The sequence below is a fragment of the Alosa alosa genome, chromosome 8 (genome assembly GCF_017589495.1).
Source record: "Alosa alosa isolate M-15738 ecotype Scorff River chromosome 8, AALO_Geno_1.1, whole genome shotgun sequence".
Classification (NCBI taxonomy): domain Eukaryota; kingdom Metazoa; phylum Chordata; class Actinopteri; order Clupeiformes; family Clupeidae; genus Alosa; species Alosa alosa.
In genome coordinates, this window is record NC_063196.1 from 36060598 (window position 1) to 36083097 (window position 22500).

At 41.1% G+C, this 22500-nt stretch overlaps 1 protein-coding gene across 1 annotated transcript in view; it reads right to left on the reverse strand.

Moving 5' to 3' along the window:
* Positions 1 to 22500, reverse strand: part of syne1a (spectrin repeat containing, nuclear envelope 1a) — a 302008-nt gene that overhangs the window by 52081 nt on the left and 227427 nt on the right. The window contains 5 exon segments of the mRNA XM_048249742.1: positions 2133 to 2327; positions 5243 to 5477; positions 7324 to 7418; positions 11500 to 11647; positions 18287 to 18441. Coding sequence (XP_048105699.1) covers positions 2133 to 2327; positions 5243 to 5477; positions 7324 to 7418; positions 11500 to 11647; positions 18287 to 18441 — 828 coding nt within the window.

Genomic DNA, 22500 nt, shown 5'->3' on the forward strand with positions numbered 1-22500 from the left:
ATTTTATATTATCACATTATATGCTTTTAAACGATAACGTTTATAACTGAATAGTGATATTTTATATTATCACATTACATGCTTTTAAACGATAACATTTATAACTGAATAGTGATATTTTATATTATCACATTATATGCTTTTAAACGATAACGTTTATAACTGAATAGTGATATTTTATATTAGCATATTACATGCTTTTAAACGATAACGTTTATAACTGAATAATGATATTTTATATTAGCATATTACATGCTTTTAAACAATGTTTATAACAGAAGCCATCGAAGAGGGACGTGCGTCCATAGTGGCACAAGCACATGGTGTGAAAAATAAAATTAAAGGTTGGTGTAAAATAAATAATTATCTCCAAACAAAGTTTTTTGTTATGTCATTGTTTTACATGGCTTCCTAACGTTATTAGGGCAGTCAGATAAATAGTTAAACATAAAATATTACTATTGTACGTTTGCCTCCTAAACTCAAGATGCTTCCGACACTTTCAACATTGTAGTAGGCTACAACGTCCACTGGGGGTGCATTGTGAATATTGGAGCTGATTTCAAGTGTCTTTGAAGGCAGCAAGGTGGCATAACATGACAAAAGTTGATCTCCTACCAAACAGCTTTTTAAACTGCTTTCCCATGTGCCAGCCCCTTCAATTATAGAGATTAATTAACAGAGATCAAGGACAGGGCAAATGAAACTGAAACGATGGAGAAGTTTAACCAGCTTTAACATAAGCCTGCTTTCAGGCCAATTCCAACAGAAAGTGATGTATAGTTTGCGTAGCAGAAGTTATAGAGAGACAAAGTCACGCCCTTCTACTTCTGGTCCATGGAGAAGTCTTTCAGAGATGAATGACCATCGCAGATAGTGCATCATATCAAAGGGACAAACTAATGAACGTCGCAGGAAGTGCATCATATCAAAGGGACACACGAATGACCGTCTCAGGAAGTGCATCATATCAAAGGGACACACGAATGATCATCTCAGGAAGTGCATCATATCAAAGGGACATCAGACCCTCTTGTAACAGCTGGACTGTGGCTATACTGCAGGCTCAGAAAAAGTTAGAAATTAAGTTTGACTCGGGTACATTTACAAAAAGACCCTAGGTTGCATTTTGGCGAGAGTTACACTTTAATAAATAAAATAATATATGCGAATTACGCTGTGAAATGCTTTATTCTCCATAAACAGTAAAGTAAATTATGTGCCTACTTCCAGAATCTCACTTCCGGTATGACGCAATTTGACGTCATTTCCTGGTCTCGTCTGGCCTCTAAATGACTTAACCCCTACTGGGTCCATGGGACCTATCTTAACCCCTACTGGGTCCATGGGACCTATCTTTTCAGGTATGAATAGGAGGCAATGGAGAGATAACAATTATTTTTTGGTCCTGTTCGAACTGTGTCATGAATTTCACATATGAGGTGTGTAAATTTAAAACATAATTTCTCACGTTAAGAAAGTACTGTTGTTCGCTAGACTGCAAAAGTTTTGTGTGAATCCGCTCAGTGGACCACACCCCTCGTCTCAAACGATGGAAGTCACCAACGTAGTGAAGTGATACGGCTAGCTGTCATGCTAGTTACATCTTGTTACCAGCTGTCACTTAACAGTAGTTAATGTAGTCTATAGACAAACACACCTTACATTATGTGTTTCATCGGCAAGGGGAGCCCAAGTAAGACCTGCTGCTGGTATGCTTTTACCTTCCGGTGTGGCTTCTAACGTCACTAGCGCGACTGTGTTTGTAGTCATTGGAATTACAAACTTTCACAATGTTATAATTCAATAGTTACAAAACAAACTGCAACTTCCTTTACATGAAAAAATGTCTTTAAAATTGACAAACATCATTTGTCTAATTCAAGGCACAAGTCGAGACCAGAAAGGCATTTCTCTTTCGCCGTTGACTACCAATCATACTTTGTCTGAAGGTCCCATGGTGACAATCAGAAGGAGCAGAACTTGGGCTCTCTCTACCATTGCCCTGGGCTGCTCACCATTCATTTGGGTCCCTGTACCATTGCACTGGGCTGGTCATGGTATGTGTGTGTGTGTGTGTGTGCGTGTGCGTGTGCGTGTGCGTGTGTGTGTGTGTGAGTGTGTGTCCTGACCTTCAGCAGTGCGTTGAGCTCCTTCTTCCTCTCGTCCAGCCTCAAGGTGGCGCTCCTCCAGTGCTCCTGCACGTCAGAGAGCTCGGCCTGCAGAGAGGCCTCCGCCAGCGAGTCACAGGACAGCAGCAGCTGCCGCCCAGCCTCCACCACTAGGACGTAGCTGGCCTGCTGCCGCTGGAGCAGCCGCTCCTTCAGCTGCACACCCAGGCACACAAACAACAACAATGACATCATCAATAACAACAACAATATCAAGCCCAGACACACAAACAACAACAACAACAATGGCATCATCAATAACAACATCATGACAACAACAACATCATACCCAGGCACACAAACAACAACAACAACAATGGCATCATCATTAAGAACAACAACATCATGCCCAGACACACAAACAACAATGTCATCATCAATAACAACTACATCATAACAACAACAACATCACACCCAGGCAACACAAACAACAACAATGGCATCATCAATAACATCATGGTTATGGTTATGGATTTAGCAGACACCTTTGTCCAAAGCGACACACAAATACAAAACAACATAATATTTAAAATTGAACAGGGAACAGATTAGAATGTTGGTCAAACTATAATAAGGAGAATAGTAATAACTAGAAATGCAATTCCAAGGAATTACCAGTGCATGAAAATGCTAAAGTTGTGATGTAAAATATCATGTATAGTTAAAACAGATAATACAGAGATGGTTACTACGGTGATGCTAGGATAGACATGGTGGTTGCATAGCTTAATAAAAGTTGATAGTTTGAAAGTAGACTGTTTAAAAGCTGAATGTAGATAGTTTAAAAGTTGTTGATAGACAGTAGATAGTTTAAAAGTTGTTGATAGACAGCTAGTTTAATAGATAGTTTAATGAAAGTTTAAAAGTAGACCCTTAAAAGTTGAAGGTAAATAGTTTAAAAGTTGTTGACAGACTGGAAGTTGAATGAATGTTGATATTCAAATAGTTTAATGGCTGTGTATAGGTAGATATTTGACGATAACTGAAAGATGGAATGGCTCTAATGTTTGCTAGCAGTTATGCTAAGATTTGTAATTCTGCTAACCATGCTACTTAGCTAATGTTTTATAGTAGTGCTAGCAATGCTAACATGCTAACCATGTTACTTAGCTAACTTAACTAACATTTTCTAGCAGTTTTACTAAACATTTTCTAGCAGTTTTGATAAACATGCTAACTATGCTAGCAATGCTAACATGCTAACTATGTTAACCATGTGACTTAGTTAACCAAGCTTATCATTTTTAGTAGTTATGCTAACTATGCTAACTAGCATGCTAACTATGTTAACCATGTTACTTAGCTAACTTAGCTAATCATTTTTAGTAGTTATGTTAACTATGCTAGCTAACTATGCTAACCATGTTACTTAGCTAACTTAGCTAATCATTTTTAGCAGTTTTGCTACAAATGCTAACTAGCATGTTAACTATGCTAACCATGTTACTTAGCTAACTTAGCTAATCATTTTTAGCAGTTTTGCTAAAAATGCTAACAATGTTAACAATGCTAACATGCTAACTTTGCTAACCATGCTAACTAGCTACAGTGGCTAGGAGTCATAGTTGATGAAAAGTGTTGACAGTTGATGACAAGTTAAAAGTTGTTGATAGACAGCTAGTGAATGTATATAGTTTAAAAGTTGAATGTAGATAGTTTAAAAGTTGTTGATAGACAGCTAGTTTAATAGATAGATAGTTTAATGATAGTTTAAAAGTTGAATGTAAAAAGTTCAGTAGTTTAATGGGTTACATTGTTTAACAGTGGATTATTGTAGTGAGGACTTTTATTTTGAAACAGTTTTGGGCAGAGGAAACAGTTGAATAGGATGTGTAGTCTTAATTGACCCAGATTGTATGCTTAAAGCCTGAGGCTGCAGGTGGCCTGAACACCTGCCATAGGATTCTAATTGCTTAACGTCCGATATGATGTCAATCGGCAATGTTAAGTCTATGGGGATTTTTAAAAAGTTTTTCTTTAATAGTTTAAAAAGTATAAAAGTTTCAAAGTCATACCAACCCGATCTGTTTGAAGACCTACATTACAAAGTTTGAATGAAGTTTCTAAGTTAAACTGTTCAAGAGAAATAGCGTACGGAAAAAGTGGTAAGCGGAATAATAATAATAAGAAGAAGAAGTTGCCTAGGAAGAACAGTACAGTGCATTTTCATGCACTGTAATAAACAAAGAATAGTAATAATAAACAAAAGATAAACATCATAACAACAACATCATGCCCATGCACACAAACAACAACAACAACATCATACCCAGGCACACAAACAACAACAACAACAACATCATAACAACAACATCATAACAACATCAACATCATGCCCAGACATACAAACAAAATGTCCAGTGTGCTGTGCGCCTGCTGTAGTGTGTGTGTGTGTGTGTGACGACTCTGAGCGCTGCTGTTGCTCCTGCGAGCGCCTGTAGGCGTGGCTTTGGCGCCTGTTAAGGCCGCACCTGATTTGCTGCCTTTAAAAAGGCCGGACTTTGACAATATGGCGCGCGTGCTGCTAATGGCTGGTGACTCCAGACGCACGTCTGCCGTTTGCCTTTCGTTATGAGTTGTCTTGTATTTGATTTCTTTTCATACATTCATTCTGCATTATTCTAACATTGCATGCCGACACTGCTTAACACTACTGATCTACTGACTAACCCATACATTGTGGCGGTTGTATATAGTTTTCCTTCTGTTGAAGTAAATTCTTTAATTATTTTGGCAATTTCGTGTCCATGTCCTCCTTGGTTTTTGTTACGTTCTGAGCCAGGATGTAACAGTGTGTGTGTGTGTGCTGACCTGTATGATGTCCAGTGTGTTGCGTGCCTGCTGTAGTATAGTGTGTGTGTGTGTGTGTGTGCTGACCTGTATGATGTCCAGTGTGTTGCGTGCCTGCTGTAGTATAGTGTGTGTGTGTGTGTGTGTGTGTGTGTGTGCGCTGACCTGTATGATGTCCAGTGTGTTGCGTGCCTGTTGTAGTGTGTGTGTGTGCGCTGACCTGTATGATGTCCAGTGTGTTGTGTGCCTGTTGTAGTGTGTGTGTGTGTGTGTGCGCTGACCTGTATGATGTCCAGTGTGTTGCGTGCCTGTTGTAGTGCTACTGGCGCCCCCTGTAGGTCATCTGGAGGCTGCAGTGCGGCCTGGTGCAGCCGGAGGCGGAGCTTGGCGAGCAGCTGGTGGTAGTGCTCCCATTGGTGCAGCAGGCCGTCAATCAGGCCCCGCCTCTGCATGGCGCGCCGCACCACCGCCTGCCACTGGTGACTCAACAGCGTCAACTTCAGGCCAAAGTCATCCCTGCAGCAGAGGAGCAACCAGTCACCGCAGATTACAGCTGCAATAACAGCCACAGACATGGACAAACCGTGTGTGTGTGTGTGAGAGAGAGAGTGTGTGTGTGTGTGATAGAGTGTGTGTGTGTGTGTGTGTGTGTGCGTGTGTGTGTGTGTGTGTGCATGTGTGTGTGTGTGTGTGTGCGTGTGTGCGCGTGTGTGTGTGTGTGTGTGTGTGCGTGTGTGTGCAAGTGTGTGTGAGAGTGTGCATGTGTGTGTATGTGTGTGTTAGGGCTGCACAATTAATCGAATTTTAATCACAATCACGATTTTGGCTTCCCACGATCAAATTTGCGTGATCGAGCAATATTAAAAAATGCGTGCTCTAGCCTACCCATTGAACCAACCTGGCAACCCATAGAACACTCCGCTACAAAACAATGTGCCTGCATGCAGCCTACCAATGACAACTGTTCCCTGCACTGCTCAGCCTGATGCACTGCTCAGTTTGGATGCACTGTGGACTAGTAGCATTATGTTAACTATTAGTTGGCTAGTTAGACTATACAAAAAAACGACGATCAAAAATCAAATGTGTGGCACAGCAGGCCAAGAGCTTGTCCCTCGAAACGGATCATCCGTTGTTCGAAAATATTTCGGATTTCAGGCAAGTGAAGTTAACCAAAAAACTTAAGCAAAGCAGGGCTCTCAACTCATACCGCGGAAACACATCACATGGCGAAAACCACACATGCCTTTTATCACGTTAACTTTTTTAGTCCTTGTTTGCTTCCTCCGATATAGCCTATAATAAGAGTTGAGCTAACGACGGGATCCGTGAATTATATTCATGTATTTTATAAGCTACATGTGCAACCTACAATGCATATGCGTTTCAAGACACAGCCTACTCAAAACGAGTGAACAATAATGAAATTGTAGCCTACACGCCAGTGTTTTACTTGTCAACGAATGACTAAATCAGGGTGTCCAACCGCGCTCGCCACGCACTTTAATCCGCCCGCCCGAGCATTTATTAGTTTATCATAGATCCGGCCCGCCACACTTTAATCCGGCCTGCCAAGCATATAATTAGGTTATCATAGGCCGCTCGCTATTTTTTTTCCAGCGATAGATGACGTTGTGGTTAACTTCAGGCTACTGCAAACAGCTTTACACTCTTCCTAAAGAACGTTTACAATGTCAATGTCAAAACAGCTTTTTACATCGAGATACATAGTATCTCCAGTGCAGCAGATCTAACTACGTCATGCTAGCCTACTCCATTTAATTGGGAACGCAGGTGAGCGCGCACGAGAGAGAGCGCAATGGCAACAGTTCCCATTACTGACCATTTACAAACTGAGCGGGCACAGCACTAGCCATAGGCTATTTGAGTGGATCTGGCAAAGGGTCTTAAAGTGACAGTGCAGCATTTATAAATGAATTAAAAGCATCAAATTAACAGTATTTCTTTGTTGTAATTACTGTGTTGCCGTTAACGTTTCCCCAAATATTAACAAAGTAGCACGCTGGAAGTTTGGAAGTCGCAGTCAATCTATATTTGCAGTAATTTTGGGGAGTAAATTTGGGTAGAATTTGGGTGAGCCAGATAGCAAGTCCAATATGTTTAAGGGAAAATATTTTTGTCACTAGAATTAATTAATAATCGTAATAAATAAATGTGATCTCAATATTGATCAAAATAATCGTGATTATCATTTTGGCCATTATCGTGAAGCCCTAGTGTGTGTGCATGTGTGTGTGTGTGTGTGTGTGTGTGTGTGTGCAAGTGTGTGTGAGAGAGTGCATGTGTGTGTATGTGTGTGTGTGTGTTTGCATGCGTGCGTTTGTTAGTGTGTGTGTTTTACCTGTCTTCCACCTGTCCCTGGTCCAGTAGTGCATGTCCATTAGAGATGATGGAGTGGAGAATCTGCTGTCGACTGAACATCTCAGCCTGGAAGAGCTGCATGGACCCAAGCACAACAACAATCATCACAACAACACAACAATCATCACAACAACAACAACAACAATCATCACAACCAACAACAACAATCATCACAACAACAGAACAATCATCACAACCAACAACAACAATCATCACAACCAACAACAACAATCATCACAACAACAACAATCATCACAACCAACAACAACAATCATCACAACCAACAACAACAATCATCACAACAACACATCACGACGACGCACAAAACACAACAACACATCACAACAAACACAACAACACATCACAACATCACAACACATCAAAACTGTAAACTGTGGCGGCTGCCTGATATCTGTGTGTGTTAATGTGTGTGTGTGTGTGTATGTGTTTGTGTGTGTGTGTGTGTGTGCATGTGTGTGTGTGTGTGTGTGTGTGTGTGTACATATGTGTGTGTGTGTGTGTGTGTGTGTACATATGTGTGTGTGTGTGTGTGTACATATGTGTGTGTGTGTGTGTACATATGTGTGTGTGTGAGTGTGTGTGTGTGTGTGTGTACATATGTGTGTGTGTGTGTGTGTGTGTGTGTGTGTGTGTGTCTGTGTGTGTGTACATATGTGTGTGTGTGTGTGTACATATGTGTGTGTGTGTGTGTGTGTCATTGGGCTACTAGGCTGTTTTGCCTTGATTCATTTAGGCTAGGTCTTTTTATTCAGGGCCAGATTCGCAAAGAATTTTAAGGCTAAAAGTAGTCTCTAACTGGCTTAATTTAGGGAGCAACTCCTAAAATAATTGGCGTTCACCCTAACTTTAGGACTCCTAATTTTTTTTACAATTCTGAAGCATTTTAGACCTAAAAGTAGCACCCAAGTCTGGGACAGCTTAAGTCGAGAGGACTCCTAACTCACTCAAGACCTATTCATAAACAGTTTTTTGTGGCATTTTAGTTATGATGTTTTGAAATGCGAGCCTATGCACAACAGGAGCTTCCAATCACAGGGAACAATTTTTCATTCATAAAAGGGATGCAATAACGCCACCAACAACAACCAAAACTACTCATTGTTAACATGTAAATGAAATGTAACGTTTCATTTTAAATTAAATTAAAATGTTCTCCTCTTTGCAAACTTAGCCTAGGCATATTGATGACAGATTAATTTAATAATGTTGCAAAGGTAGGCTACTACATCAATCCATAGGCCTATGTTTCATTAGGCTACTAGGCTATTTGTTTTGCTCACTTTTTTATTCATTTAGGCTAGGCCTTTTTATTCAGTTATTAATCATCTTCCGGCCCTTCGCGACTACTTGTGTAGCGACGCATTCTCCGACCTGTCACCTGTCACTCATCATTGGAAGAGAGGTGTTTGGAATTCCAGCCGTTACAATCATCAGCCAATCAAGGTGGTCACTTCAGTCAAGCTCAGGCATGAGTATTGACGTCATCCATAGCCACGCAAGACCCACCTCCTAGTTTAGGAGTTGTCTGAAAGGCTTTGAGAAAACTCCAAGCTAAAATCTTTAAGTGCGATTTAGGAGTAGCCTACTCCTCTAGTAAGATAAAAGCCTTTGTGAATAGCCCTCCACGCCCCAGTTATTCATCATCTTCCGTCCCTTGTGTAGCTTACGCATTCTGAGACCTGTCATATCATCATCGAAGGGGAGGTGTTTGGAATCGCGTCCAGCTGTTACAATCATCAGCCAATCAGCCAATCAAGGTGGTCACGCTTTGCCCATTTACCCAAATGAATGGTCAATATTACTGATGATCATTGTTATTTAAGAACATGCAGTGTGCGTGGGGTACCAAAACATCTTGCTCGTAAAAGCATCATAACGCATTATTCTGGCGGGTCTGTTATTTACTGTAGGCCTGCAAAACCACAGGCCTTTATTTTGGGCATTCATTCATTCATTCATTCATTCGTTCATTCAACCTTTATTTATTCTCGGAGGGTCATTGAGGGAAGCCCTCATTTTCAATGAAGCCGAGATTACAGAAGCCAAGCAAAGCGCCCACAAACAACAAGACAACATTCGAGACAATTTTATATAAAGCCTGGCGCTTAACAGTAATCCTCCTGCCCCTAATAGGCCTACCACAGCTGTGGATAGTGTGGAATGTTCAAGTAATAACACAATCCAATGTGTGTCTCAATTGTCCCCCGCTGACCACCTCACACATTTCTAGATTTTGCAACGAACTACATGACACAATGCCATAAAATATGCCAGTTTTAGGACACAGAATAATGTTTGTAATGATACCAGGTAGGCCTACGTTTAACAGTAACAAGTGTAATGAGCTATTCATTGTCGAAGGTGCATGGTGAAGTGAAATTCTTACTTTGGAAAACAAACATTTGCCGATATCATCGCCGCATCATCAGAATATTGCAACAGATTCTGTGTTCTGGACTGCAGGTAACTTGTTAAGCCAGTGGTTCTCAAACTTTATTTCATTCCCCACTTTGATCAAGGGGCATGACTGATGATAGTGGAGATAACGGTTATCCCGAGGCTTTTGCAAGTCAGCATCTTCGACGGTAGTCTATTAAAATATAAGTTTTCATGTCCAAAAACGGAGAGCCATATTTTATTGTTTTTAACGATCTCTATGCTACTCACAAAATGTAGGCATGGGGACATGATGAAGTAGGCTATCCAACTGTCTGTGTTAAATTATTGTGATTAACGAGCCAGTGGTTTTCAAACATTATCGCGGATTTCTGACATCTAACTAAATGCAACAGGTATATCGTCCTTCGTGATTCATACAAAATGAGGACCAGTGTTTTGTCAAATTGCAAATAGCTATTCTGCTTTAACCATTTTTTTTATGATAATATGAAGTGCTTTTTTTGTATAGGCTATCTTAATCTTGGAATATGGGGAGGGAAGTGGCCAGCCTGCAGTCAGCCAAATATGAATGTAATTCAAGGCGGCATAAAGCAGATGTATTTGTTTATTGTACAGAAAAATAAAATGACATTTCAAGCAGTCAATTGACTACATTGCAGTCAAGAAGTAGGGCAAATTAAGACACTGTTTTGATTTGCGAGTTGCATTACCCCCACACTGACAATAACATAGACAGCAAATTAAGATATTTTTTTCGTTTTGTGGAGCGGCACGGTAGGCTATCAAAAGCAGATTTCGATTTTTCGCCACCACCGTAGGTAGTCAAGCCTGGGCCATACCCAAGCAGCCTTAATCGAGGTAATGTTTTAACACGACGATTTATTTTGTTATTGAATCAGTAGGCTGATTCCTCGGTAACAATTACGTTTAAAGGTAGCCTAGCCTCCTGCTTTTTCAGAAGGGGCGGCAGTCAGGCTACTGACAGAGCCGATGTACAGTGGCAGAGCCGCACGCGACAGTGGCTGAAAGTGGTACTAAAGCTTCACGCAGCTTCACTGTAACTTGTGACTGAAGTGGCCATTTGAAAGCGATGCCCACTGTGTGTGTGTGTGTGTGTGTGTGTACACATATGTGTGTGTGTGTGTGTGTGTGTGTGTATACATATGTGTGTGTGTGTGTGTGTGTGTGTGTGTGTGTGTGTGTATGTGTGTGTGTGTGTGTGTACATATGTGTGTGTACATATGTGTGTGTGTGTGTGTGTACATATGTGTGTGTGTGTGTGTACCGTCGTGTGTGTGTGTGTGTGTGTGTGTGTGTGTACATATGTGTGTGTGTACATATGTGTGTGTGTGTGTGTACATATGTGTGTGTGTGTGTCCATATGTGTGTGTGTGTGTACATATGTGTGTGTGTCTGTGTGTGTACATATGTGTGTGTGTGTGTGTACATATGTATGTGTGTGTGTGTGTGTGTGTACATATGTGTGTGTGTGTGTACATATGTATGTGTGTGTGTGTGTGTGTGTACCTCGTGCTCCTTCTGTTGCTCCAGTAGAGAGTGTGTGTGTGTGTGTGTGTGTGCATATGTGTGTGTGTGTGTGTACATATGTGTGTGTGTGTGTGTGTGTGTGTGTGTATGTGTGTGTGTGTGTGTACATATGTGTGTGTGTGTGTGTGTGTACATATATGTGTGTGTGTGTGTGTGTGTGTGTGTGTGTGTGTGTGTGTGTGTGTACCTCGTGCTCCTTCTGTTGCTCCAGTAGTGTGTGGCGGCTGCCTGAGATGTCGGTGGCCAGACGCTGCTCTGCACTGGACAGGAAGTCCCTCCAGGCCTCACACTTCTCCTGGAAACCCAGCTGCAGCAGGTGGGACGCCTGCAGCCTACTGCTCAGACACACACACACACACACACACACATACATACACAAACATTAATACCTAATAATACCTACCACACACACGCTATCAAAGCAAAACACATGATTCAAAGAAATAGTGAGGTAGGTGTGTGTTTGTGTGTGTGTGTGTGTGTGTGTGTGTGTGGAGAACAGGAACAGAACTGCAAACACACTGGACATTATCTCCATTTCTCAGAATGCTAAAAAAGTTAAAATATTTGAAGTGTCATTTGCTTTTGACCTATTTATGGAGGACTCATACTGTACAAAAACTCTCAAATACCAGCCTTTGATTTCTGCCACTGAGAACCTATACAAATGCCAGCTTATTGTGTTAGTGTTTGGTAGCCTACAGTAGGTCATGTGCATAGGTTGGTGGCCATGGACTTTGCATTGGGGGACTACATGAAACTGGGGACTACATGAAACTAAGGCCAAGCAGCTAGTGAAGTACTGTTCCATATCAGCAGTTGTAGGAAGCATGTTTATTTGGAAGAGATGATGTTCCTATACTCCTGAATCTGTAAACTCATGATAGATTGCTGAACTGCTTTAATCTACTGCAGAGGTTCCCAAACCGTGAGGCGCGCCCCCCTAACCCTGGGGGGCGCCAAATAATTTGAGGGGAGGCGCGGAAGGTTGATTCAAAAAAAGAAGGAAAAACTTTTATTTCATGTTAGAACTATCTATGTTTTTTTTTTCTCAATGATTATGTAATTGTCAACATTATAAAATCTAAATAAACCATAGAAGAGATAATGGATATACTAAATCTTTGGGATAGTGGAAAGCTCCGAACCAGTTCAAGGAACAAAAACGAACAGAATTTTACGGAATTTTACGAGGAGCGGAAACGGAAACGAAAACATGATGGTCTTCAACTGTTCCGGAACAGAAACGTTATTCTGAAATCCACAAACCGGTTAATAACGTTTTTTTTTGTTCTCTATATAACAGCCTAATAATTTGATTTCTGCAGTTTGAAAAAAAAATGAATAAATGGACCTTTTGGTCCAAATTTGTATATTTTGTCTTGCTGTTGTAATGTAACCTATCCGTCTGCCACTTAGGATCTTAGACCAGCCTCGTAGCGTAGGCTACTGAAACTGGTTTGGAAATTGTTTGTAGCCTATGCGTAATAGCCTATTTTGCCTGTCCATGCCTTGTCGTTTCAAAGTCAGGATTTGAAATGTTTGCGCAATTATAGCCTATTCTATGTAGAAGAGTTAAGCGGGAAATTTGAGATAGGCCTTGTCAGCCACAGAAAGGGTCGTTTATAACCAGGGTTGGAATTATAGCGCAAGCCTTTGAAGATCTCCATATGGATAAACTTTAAAAAAAAAGGCTACAACCAGGTAAGGAGTTTAGCACGTATCCAGAAATATTTTGATAAGAAATTATTTATAGGCATAGGTTAGGCCTACAGTAAGTCTGTAGGCTATGGGATGGATAGCCCATCTGAATGTTTTGGATGCCGTCTGTGATTTATTATTTTTGGGCATAGCTACGGTATAGGCTAAAAAGGGGAAATAATGAGCACGCCTATTCTAAAGGTAAAGTCCACAAAAATAGACTTGATAGGCCCGCTAAACACTGCCAGAACTTTAAGAACAAACAATATTTTAGCGTTCCGAACCGGTTCAGGACCGATATGTTGGTGGCGGAACGCATGCAAGAACGAAAACGTTAAACATAGGCCTACCTGAACCGTTCGGAACGGAACGTTTGAAAAATTATTTTCGTTTTCAAGCCCTGGTGGAAAGTATTATTGATCCCTATCCTGAGTGAGAATGTATTGTGCCAAACTTCATAACGTAATTTAGCAACAGTGCCGCCAGCCGAGCTAGCTTTAAGTTACCAGTGAGCGGTAACTTGCAGCTCCAAGCAGATTTGTACACGCAGCCTTACAGCACTCTTCGAGTCACAGTAAAATGTATTTTTTTGGTACATAGCTAATTTAGATAAACTTATGGTGTGGGTGCTTGCGTTTCTTTAGGAATCCGCCGCCTTGGTTTGTATAGAAATGAATATTAAGTGACAGATACACGTAAGAGGTTGGACATACTGTACATGACATAATATGTGACGTTCCGATAGCTAACTTAAAATGGACAGATTTGTCACATTTTATCGCTGCACGGCCCGATATGGGCAACAAAGCCAAACGTCAAAAATATGATGAAAACTCATTTCATAGCATAGCATAGCATAGTAGCCTTTAAATATGATGAAAACTCATTGCATAGCATAGCATAGTAGCCTTTAAATATGATGAAAACTCATTGCATAGCATAGCATAGTAGCCTTTAAATATGATGAAAACTCATTGCATTGCATAGCATAGTAGCCTTTAAATATGATGAAAACTCATTGCATTGCATAGCATAGTAGCCTTTAAATATGATGAAAACTCATTGCATTGCATAGCATAGTAGCCTTTAAATATGATGAAAACTCATTGCATTGCATAGCATAGTAGCCTTTAAATATGATGAAAACTCATTGCATTGCATAGCATAGTAGCCTTTAAATATGATGAAAACTCATTGCATTGCATAGCATAGTAGCCTTTAAATATGATGAAAACTCATTGCATTGCATAGCATAGTAGCCTTTAAATATGATGAGAACTCATTGCATTGCATAGCATAGTAGCCTTTTAAATATGATGAAAACTCATTGCATTGCATAGCATAGTAGCCTTTAAATATGATGAAAACTCATTGCATTGCATAGCATAGTAGCCTTTAAATATGATGAAAACTCATTGCATTGCATAGCATAGTAGCCTTTAAATATGATGAAAACTCATTGCATTGCATAGCATAGTAGCCTTTAAATATGATGAAAACTCATTGCATTGCATAGCATAGTAGCCCTTTAAATATGATGAGAACTCATTTGCATTGCATAGCATAGTAGCCTTTAAATATGATGAAAACTCATTGCATTGCATAGCATAGTAGCCTTTAAATATGATGAAAACTCATTTCATTGCATAGCATAGTAGCCTTTAAATATGATGAAAACTCATTTCATTGCATAGCATAGTAGCCTTTAAATATGATGAGAACTCATAGCATAGTATAGCATAGTAGCCTTTAAATATGATGAAAACTCATTGCATTGCATAGCATAGTAGCCTTTAAATATGATGAAAACTCATTGCATTGCATAGTATAGTAGCCTTTAAATATGATGAAAACTCATTGCATTGCATAGCATAGCATAGTAGCCTTTAAATATGATGAAAACTCATTGCATTGCATAGCATAGTAGCCTTTAAATATGATGAAAACTCATTGCATTGCATAGCATAGTAGCCTTTAAATATGATGAAAACTCATTGCATAGCATAGCATAGTAGCCTTTAAATATGATGAAAACTCATTGCATTGCATAGCATAGTAGCCTTTAAATATGATGAAAACTCATTGCATTGCATAGCATAGTAGCCTTTAAATATGATGAAAACTCATTGCATTGCATAGCATAGTAGCCTTTAAATATGATGAAAACTCATTGCATTGCATAGCATAGTAGCCTTTAAATATGATGAAAACTCATTGCATTGCATTGCATAGTAGCCTTTAAATATGATGAAAACTCATTGCATTGCATAGTATAGTAGCCTTTAAATATGATGAAAACTCATTGCATTGCATAGCATAGTAGCCTTTAAATATGATGAAAACTCATTGCATTGCATAGCATAGTAGCCTTTAAATATGATGAAAAACTCATTGCATTGCATAGCATAGTAGCCTTTAAATATGATGAAAACTCATTGCATTGCATAGCATAGTAGCCCTTTAAATATGATGAAAACTCATTGCATTGCATAGCATAGTAGCCTTTAAATATGATGAAAACTCATTGCATTGCATAGCATAGTAGCCTTTAAATATGATGAAAACTCATTGCATTGCATAGCATAGTAGCCTTTAAATATGATGAAAACTCATTGCATTGCATTGCATAGTAGCCTTTAAATATGATGAAAACTCATTGCATTGCATAGCATAGTAGCCTTTAAATATGATGAAAACTCATTGCATTGCATTGCATAGTAGCCTTTAAATATGATGAAAACTCATTGCATTGCATAGCATAGTAGCCTTTAAATATGATGAAAACTCATTGCATTGCATTGCATAGTAGCCTTTAAATATGATGAAAACTCATTGCATTGCATAGCATAGTAGCCTTTAAATATGATGAAAACTCATTGCATTGCATAGCATAGTAGCCTTTAAATATGATGAAAACTCATTGCATTGCATAGCATAGTATAGCACCGATTTAAGTGGCTTAATAACGGGGAATATCATTATTTGACAACGATTGTCGTTGCATAGCATAGTAGCCTTTAAATATGATGAAAACTCATTGCGTTGCATAGCATAGTAGCCTTTAAATATGATGAAAACTCATTGCATTGCATAGCATAGTAGCCTTTAAATATGATGAAAACTCATTGCATTGCATAGCATAGTAGCCTTTAAATATGATGAAAACTCATTTGCATTGCATAGCATAGTAGCCTTTAAATATGATGAAAACTCATTTGCATTGCATAGCATAGTATAGCACCGGTTTAAGTGGCTTAACGGGGAATATCATTATTTGACAACCATTGTCGGGGTGGGCGGAGGTGTGTCACTGTTTTCAGAGGGGAGGCCCACATTGATGGAGTTTGGAAACCCATGATCTACTGGATTATTCAGAAGATTTGATTCCCAATGTAACTTGACTTGTAAAGTGGAATCAAATAAAAGTAGTGTGTGGAGTTTGTATTCTTGTACTTTTGAGTGTTTGTATGTGTGTGTGTGAGAAAGAGAGAGAGAGCGTGTGTGTGTGTGTGCGCGTGTGTCTGTGCGTGCATGTGTGTGCGTGTGTGTGTGTGTGTGTGCGTACCTGTATTCCTCTATGGTGTGTGTGTGTGTGCGTGTGTGTGTGTGTGTGTGCAAGTGTGTGTGCGTACCTGTATTCCTCCATGGTGTGTGTGTGTGTGTGTGTGCAGTGTGTGCGTGCGTGTGTGCGTGCGTACGTGTGTGCCTGTATTCCTCCATGGTGTGTGTGTGTGCAGTGTGTGTGAGTGTGTGTGTGTGTGTGTGTGTACCTGTATTCCTTCATGGTGTGTGCAGTGTGTGTGTGTGTGTGTACACCTGTATTCCTTCATGGTGTGTGCAGTGTGTGTGTGTGTGTGTGTGTGTGTGTGTGTTCCTGTATTCCTCCATAGTGTGTGCAGTGTGTGTGTGTGTGTGTGTGTGTGTGTGTGTGTGTGTGTGTGCAGTGTGTGTGTGTGCTCATTGCATTGCATAGCATAGTATAGCACCGATTTAAGTGGCTTAACTGAAGTGAATATCATTATTTGACAACGATTGTCGGGGGGGGGGCTTGCGGAGGTGTCACTGTTTTCAGAGGGGAGGCCCACATTGATGGAGTTTGGGAACCCATGATCTACTGGATTATTCAGAAGATTTGATTCCCAATGTAACTTGACTTGTAAAGTGGAATCAAATAAAAGTATATACAATGTTTGTATGTATGTGTGTGACTGTGTGTATATGTGTGTGTTTGTAAAGTGGAATCAAATAAAGTATATAAAAAGGGTGTGTGTATATGTGTGTGTGTGTAAGTGTGTCTGTGTCAATTCACAGTGTGTGTGGAGAAAGAGAGAGAGAGCGTGTGTGCGCGTGTGTGTGTGCGTGCATGTGTGCGTGTGTGCAGTGTGTGTGTGTGTGTGTGTGTGTGTGTGTGCAGTGTGTGTGTGTGTACCTGTATTCCTCCATGGTGTGTGCGTGTGTGTGTGTGTGTACCTGCATTCCTCCATGGTGTGTGTGTGCAGTGTGTGCAGTGTGTGTGTGTGCAGTGTGTGTGTGTGTGTGCATGTGTGCGTGTGTGCAGTGTGTGTGTGTGTGTGTGTGTGTGTGTGTGTGTGTGTGTGCAGTGTGTGTGTGTGTGTACCTGTATTCCTCCATGGTGTGTGCGTGTGCGTGTGTGTGTGTGTGTATGTGTGTGTGTGTGTGTACCTGTATTCCTCCATGGTGTGTGTGTGTGCGTGTGTGTGTGTGTGTACCTGCATTCCTCCATGGTGTTATTGATATTGTGTGTGTGTATTGTACCTGCATTCCTCCATGAATGATGATGATGATGATATTATTGATGCCTGTATTCCTCCATGAATTATTGTGTGTACCTGTATTTATTGATATTGGAGTTGTGTGTTTGGTATTAGTATTAGTATTGTACCTGTATTCATCCATGAATTATTGATATTATTGATGATATTATTATTATTAGTATTAGTACCTGTATTCCTCCATGGTTGTGTGTGTGTGTACCTGTATTCCTCCATGGTGTGTGTGTGTGTGTGTGTGTGTGTGTGCCTGTATTCCTCCATGGTGTGTGTGTGTGTGTGTGTGTGTACCTGTGTGTTGTGTGTGTGTGTGTGTGTGTTTGTGTGTGTGTGTGTGTGTGTGTGTGTGTGTGTGTGTGTGTGTGTGTATTGTGCCTGTATTCCTCCATGGTGTGTGTGTGTGTGTGTGTGTGTGTGTGTGTGTGTACCTGTGTGTGTTTGTGTGTGTGTGTGTGTGTGTGTTTTGTGTGTGTGTGTGCGTACCTGTATTCTTCCATGGTGTGTGCAGTGTGTGTGTTCCAGCGCAGGTTGAGTCTCTGCATGCGTTTGATGTGGACGTCGGTCAGCGGGAGACGGAACCCCAGCTGGTTCAGACGTTCTAGATCTGGACACCAGCCGCTCAGCCGCAACAGCAGGGCCTACAGAGGAACCCACACACACACAATAATAACAAATGCAGAGTCACACATCAAAAAAGGCGTGTGGTGTGTGTGGTGGTGTGTGTATGTCAAACTTCAATATGGCGCTATCCAGTGGTATAAAGTGCATTGGCTCTGCTCTGCTGAACATAAACCCGTTACGACCCCAAAGTTCCTCACGGTTACTGTTATGGTTTTTGGCACCCCCTACTGGGTAGGGCTGCTGTATTACCTCCTACTTTTTGGGTTTGCTCCCAACCAGGTGATCCAATTGAATTTGAATTAGAGATGCACTGATAGACCGGCCGGTCAGTCTGAGACATGCCGATTTTATGCCGGTGAAATGCACTCCCGCGCCGCAATTGTAAAAACACCCAGCTGAGTTTGCAAAGTTTGAAGAAGCTAGCAACCAGGCCAACACTCAGGGCTGGACGTAGGGCTACAAAGAAAGCGCTAATAGGCTACTGAGTTTTCCGATGCAGCGAACGCTGTGCTTTGCCATATTGCGTGGAATTAAGCTGTCACTTCATTAGGCTACGTAAACATCGCTCATCACCGCCCGTCACTGCAGCTAATTGCGTGCCCACAGCTGAACCCAAGCTGCTGAAGCGGAGATAACCGATTCGCGACATTAAAAAGAATCAAAGTTTAGCGATCACAGGCTACATGATAATAAGATGTCAACAAGCAGCGACATACAGTAGCCCTAGTAGTTCTACTCCACTTAAAAAAAATACTAATAAAAAAAGTATTTTTAGTATTTTTAGAAGTATTTCTAAAAAAATAACTATTTACTGCACGTAGACTAAGGCTATGCCTTAATACCCTAGTCTAGCAGATTGAGAAGTGGATGTCGTGAAAGTGAACAAACGATAGCCTATTAGAAAGGCAAACAAAAGTTAAAGTTGACATAGTAGCCTACAATGAAGAAAACTGATACTCTGAATACTGAATCAGCTGTCTCTAAAAGTTTCTATAGCTTAATTGATGTATTTAACCGGAATTTGGATTTAAGTTTTTCACCGCAAAACAGACGTGCGCTGTTTTCATATATGGTGGAGCACCTATATATATATATGTGGGCAGCTGTGGCCTACTGGTTAGCGCTTCGGACTTGTAGCCGGAGGGTTGCCGGTTCGAACCCCGACCAGTGGGAAGCGTCTGAAGCGCCCTTGAGCAAGGCACCACTGTTGTTGTAAGCAGCCTAACCCCTCACTGCTCCCCTTGAGCAAGGCACCTACCCCCTCACTGCTCCCCTTGAGCAAGGCACCTAACCCCTCACTGCTCCCCTTGAGCAAGGCACCTAACCCCTCACTGCTCCCCGAGCGCCGCTGTGCTGAAGTGCCCTTGAGCAAGGCACCTAACCCCTCACTGCTCCCCTTGAGCAGGGCACCTGCCCCTCACTGCTCCCCTTGAGCAAGGCTGCCTACCCCTCACTGCCTCCCCTTGAGCAGGCACCTAACCCTCACCCCTCTCGAGCGCTGCTGTGCTGAAGTGCCCTTGAGCAGGCACCTAACCCTCACTGCTCACCCTTGAGCAAGGTTTAACCCTCACTGCTCCCCTTGAGGCAAAGGCGCCTAACCCCTCACTGCTCCCGAAGCCGCTGTGCTGAAGTGCCCTTGGGCAGGGCACCAAACCCTCACTGCTCCTCGAAGGCTGTGCTGGAAGTGCCCTTGAGCAAGGCACCCTCTGGCCCCTCACTGCTCCCCGGCAGCTGTGAAAGTGGCCTTGAGCAAGGCATTCACTGCTCCCCGAGCACGGCAGTTGAAGTGCCCCTTGAGCAGGCACCTTACCCCCTCCTGCTCCCCCCGAGCTGTTGTGTTGCCAAGCAGCTCACTGCGCCCAAGATTAGTGTGTGCTTCCCCTCACTGTGTGTTGAGTGTGTTTCACTGATTCACAGATTGGGTTAAATGCAGAGAAAAAATTTCTCTCACGGGATCAAAAGAGTATATATACTTATACTTACTTACTTATACCTAATGCTATTAGCACTTCTCCTCCCCTGTGTTTGCTGATAGCCCACTCCCACTTTTCCCTCGCACTCCTATCAATGCATCAAAGCATATGAAAATATGTTCCATGGAAGCATGTTCAAGTGTATCATGAAAATTGTTCTTATACCTTTAGTTGGATATTGGATGTGAGAAAAAAAAAGGGTGTTCCATAACAGTGCATAACAGTACATTTATATTAGTAGTGTCCCACACTGGGAAGCATTGTAGTTTGATACTGCAGCTGAAGTGTGTCTTTTTTTGAACAGCCATTTTATTATTGATAAGTTGATAACATTTCTATATTAACATGTTATATTAAAGAAAAGATAGAAAATAACTATTCGTGTGCGCTGTAAAATGGTTAGAAGAAATGAAATCAGAATCGGCTAAAATCGGTATCGGCAGGTCAAACTCTATGAAAAATCAGAAATCGGAATCGGCCCAAAAAATTGCAATCGGTCCATCTTGGGGATCAATAAAGTATCTATCTATCTATCTATCTATCTATCTATCTATCTATCTATCTATCTATCTATCAATTAGCGGAGCACCTGGCCAGCCTCTCCAAAAGGCTAACTGCAGAGCGTTCCCACACACACACACACACACTGCAGAGCATTCTCTGGGTTTTCTCGCTGGTCACCACTTTGCTGGACTCCAGTGTTTCCCACGTTTTTGAAAGTTTTTGCCAGTTTTCAAGCTTTTTGCTCTTTTTAGGGAACTCAAATAAAACACTCATTTTAACCCTCAACCCAGTTGTGTTCTCAGGGAAGCCGTAACAAACCCAACCTCGCTGAGGGAAGCCGTAACAAACCCAACCTCAGGGAAGCCGTAACAAACCCAACCTCAGGGAAGCCGTAACAAACCCAACCTCTTTATGCAGTTTTTCCTCAGGGAAGCCGTAACAAACCCAACCTCTTTATGCAATTTTTCCTCAGGGAAGCCGTAACAAACCCAACCTCGATTGAGAAATCCATTGTGTTATCTTAATGTCTTGATTAATGGGAAATTAAACACTTTATATTAAGACACACATATTCAACATTAATTAGCTGGTTACTAACATGTATATTAGTAGCATACTAGCCATTTGTTAGTCATTATAAGTCACTAATTAATACCTTATTCTGCTAGACCTTATTCTACCCCTTACTAGACCCTTAATTAAAATTCCCCTATGTAAGCTCCCATTACCCCTTTATAGTTATTAAATAAGTTGTTGCATATGAATTATGACCTAAATATGCATGGCTCAGTATGGGCCTTGTAAGGTGGTAGTACCACAAAAACAGTTATTCACTCCTAATAATACTTATCAAAGACACTCTTTTCAAATGGAACTAGACACTAAACCACAAGTGCTAATAGTGTACAAATAACATGCAGAATATGTTCCCTATTCTAAAGTTGGGTCTTTGTTCACATTTAATTCACAATTAATTTGGCACTTATTAACCCCCATGTGTTATTAACCCCCATGTGTTATTGACCCCCATGTGTTATTAACCCCGTGTGTTATTAACCCAGTGTGTTATTAACCCCCGTGTGTTATTAACCCCCATGTGTTATTAACCCCATGTGTTATTAACCCCCATGTGTTATCATGTGTTATTAACCCCCATGTGTTATTAACCCCCATGTGCTATTAACCCCGTGTGTTATTAACCCCCATGTGTTATTAACCCCCGTGTGTTATTAACCCCCATGTGTTATTAACCCCGTGTGTTATTAACCCCCATATGTTATTAACCCCCATGTGTTATTAACCCCCATGTGTTATTAACCATGTGTGTTATTAACCCCCATGTGTTATTAACCCCCATGTGTTATTAACCCTGTGTGTTATTAACCCCCATGTGTTATTAACCGTGTGTTATTAACCCCCATGTGTTATTAACCCCCATGTGTTATTAACCCCCATGTGTTATTAACCCCGTGTGTTATTAACCCTGTGTTATTAACCCCCATGTGTTATCATGTGTTATTAACCACCATGAGCTATTAACCCCGTGTGTTATTAACCCCCATGTGTTATTAACCCCCATGTCCCTAAACTAAAGTTGCC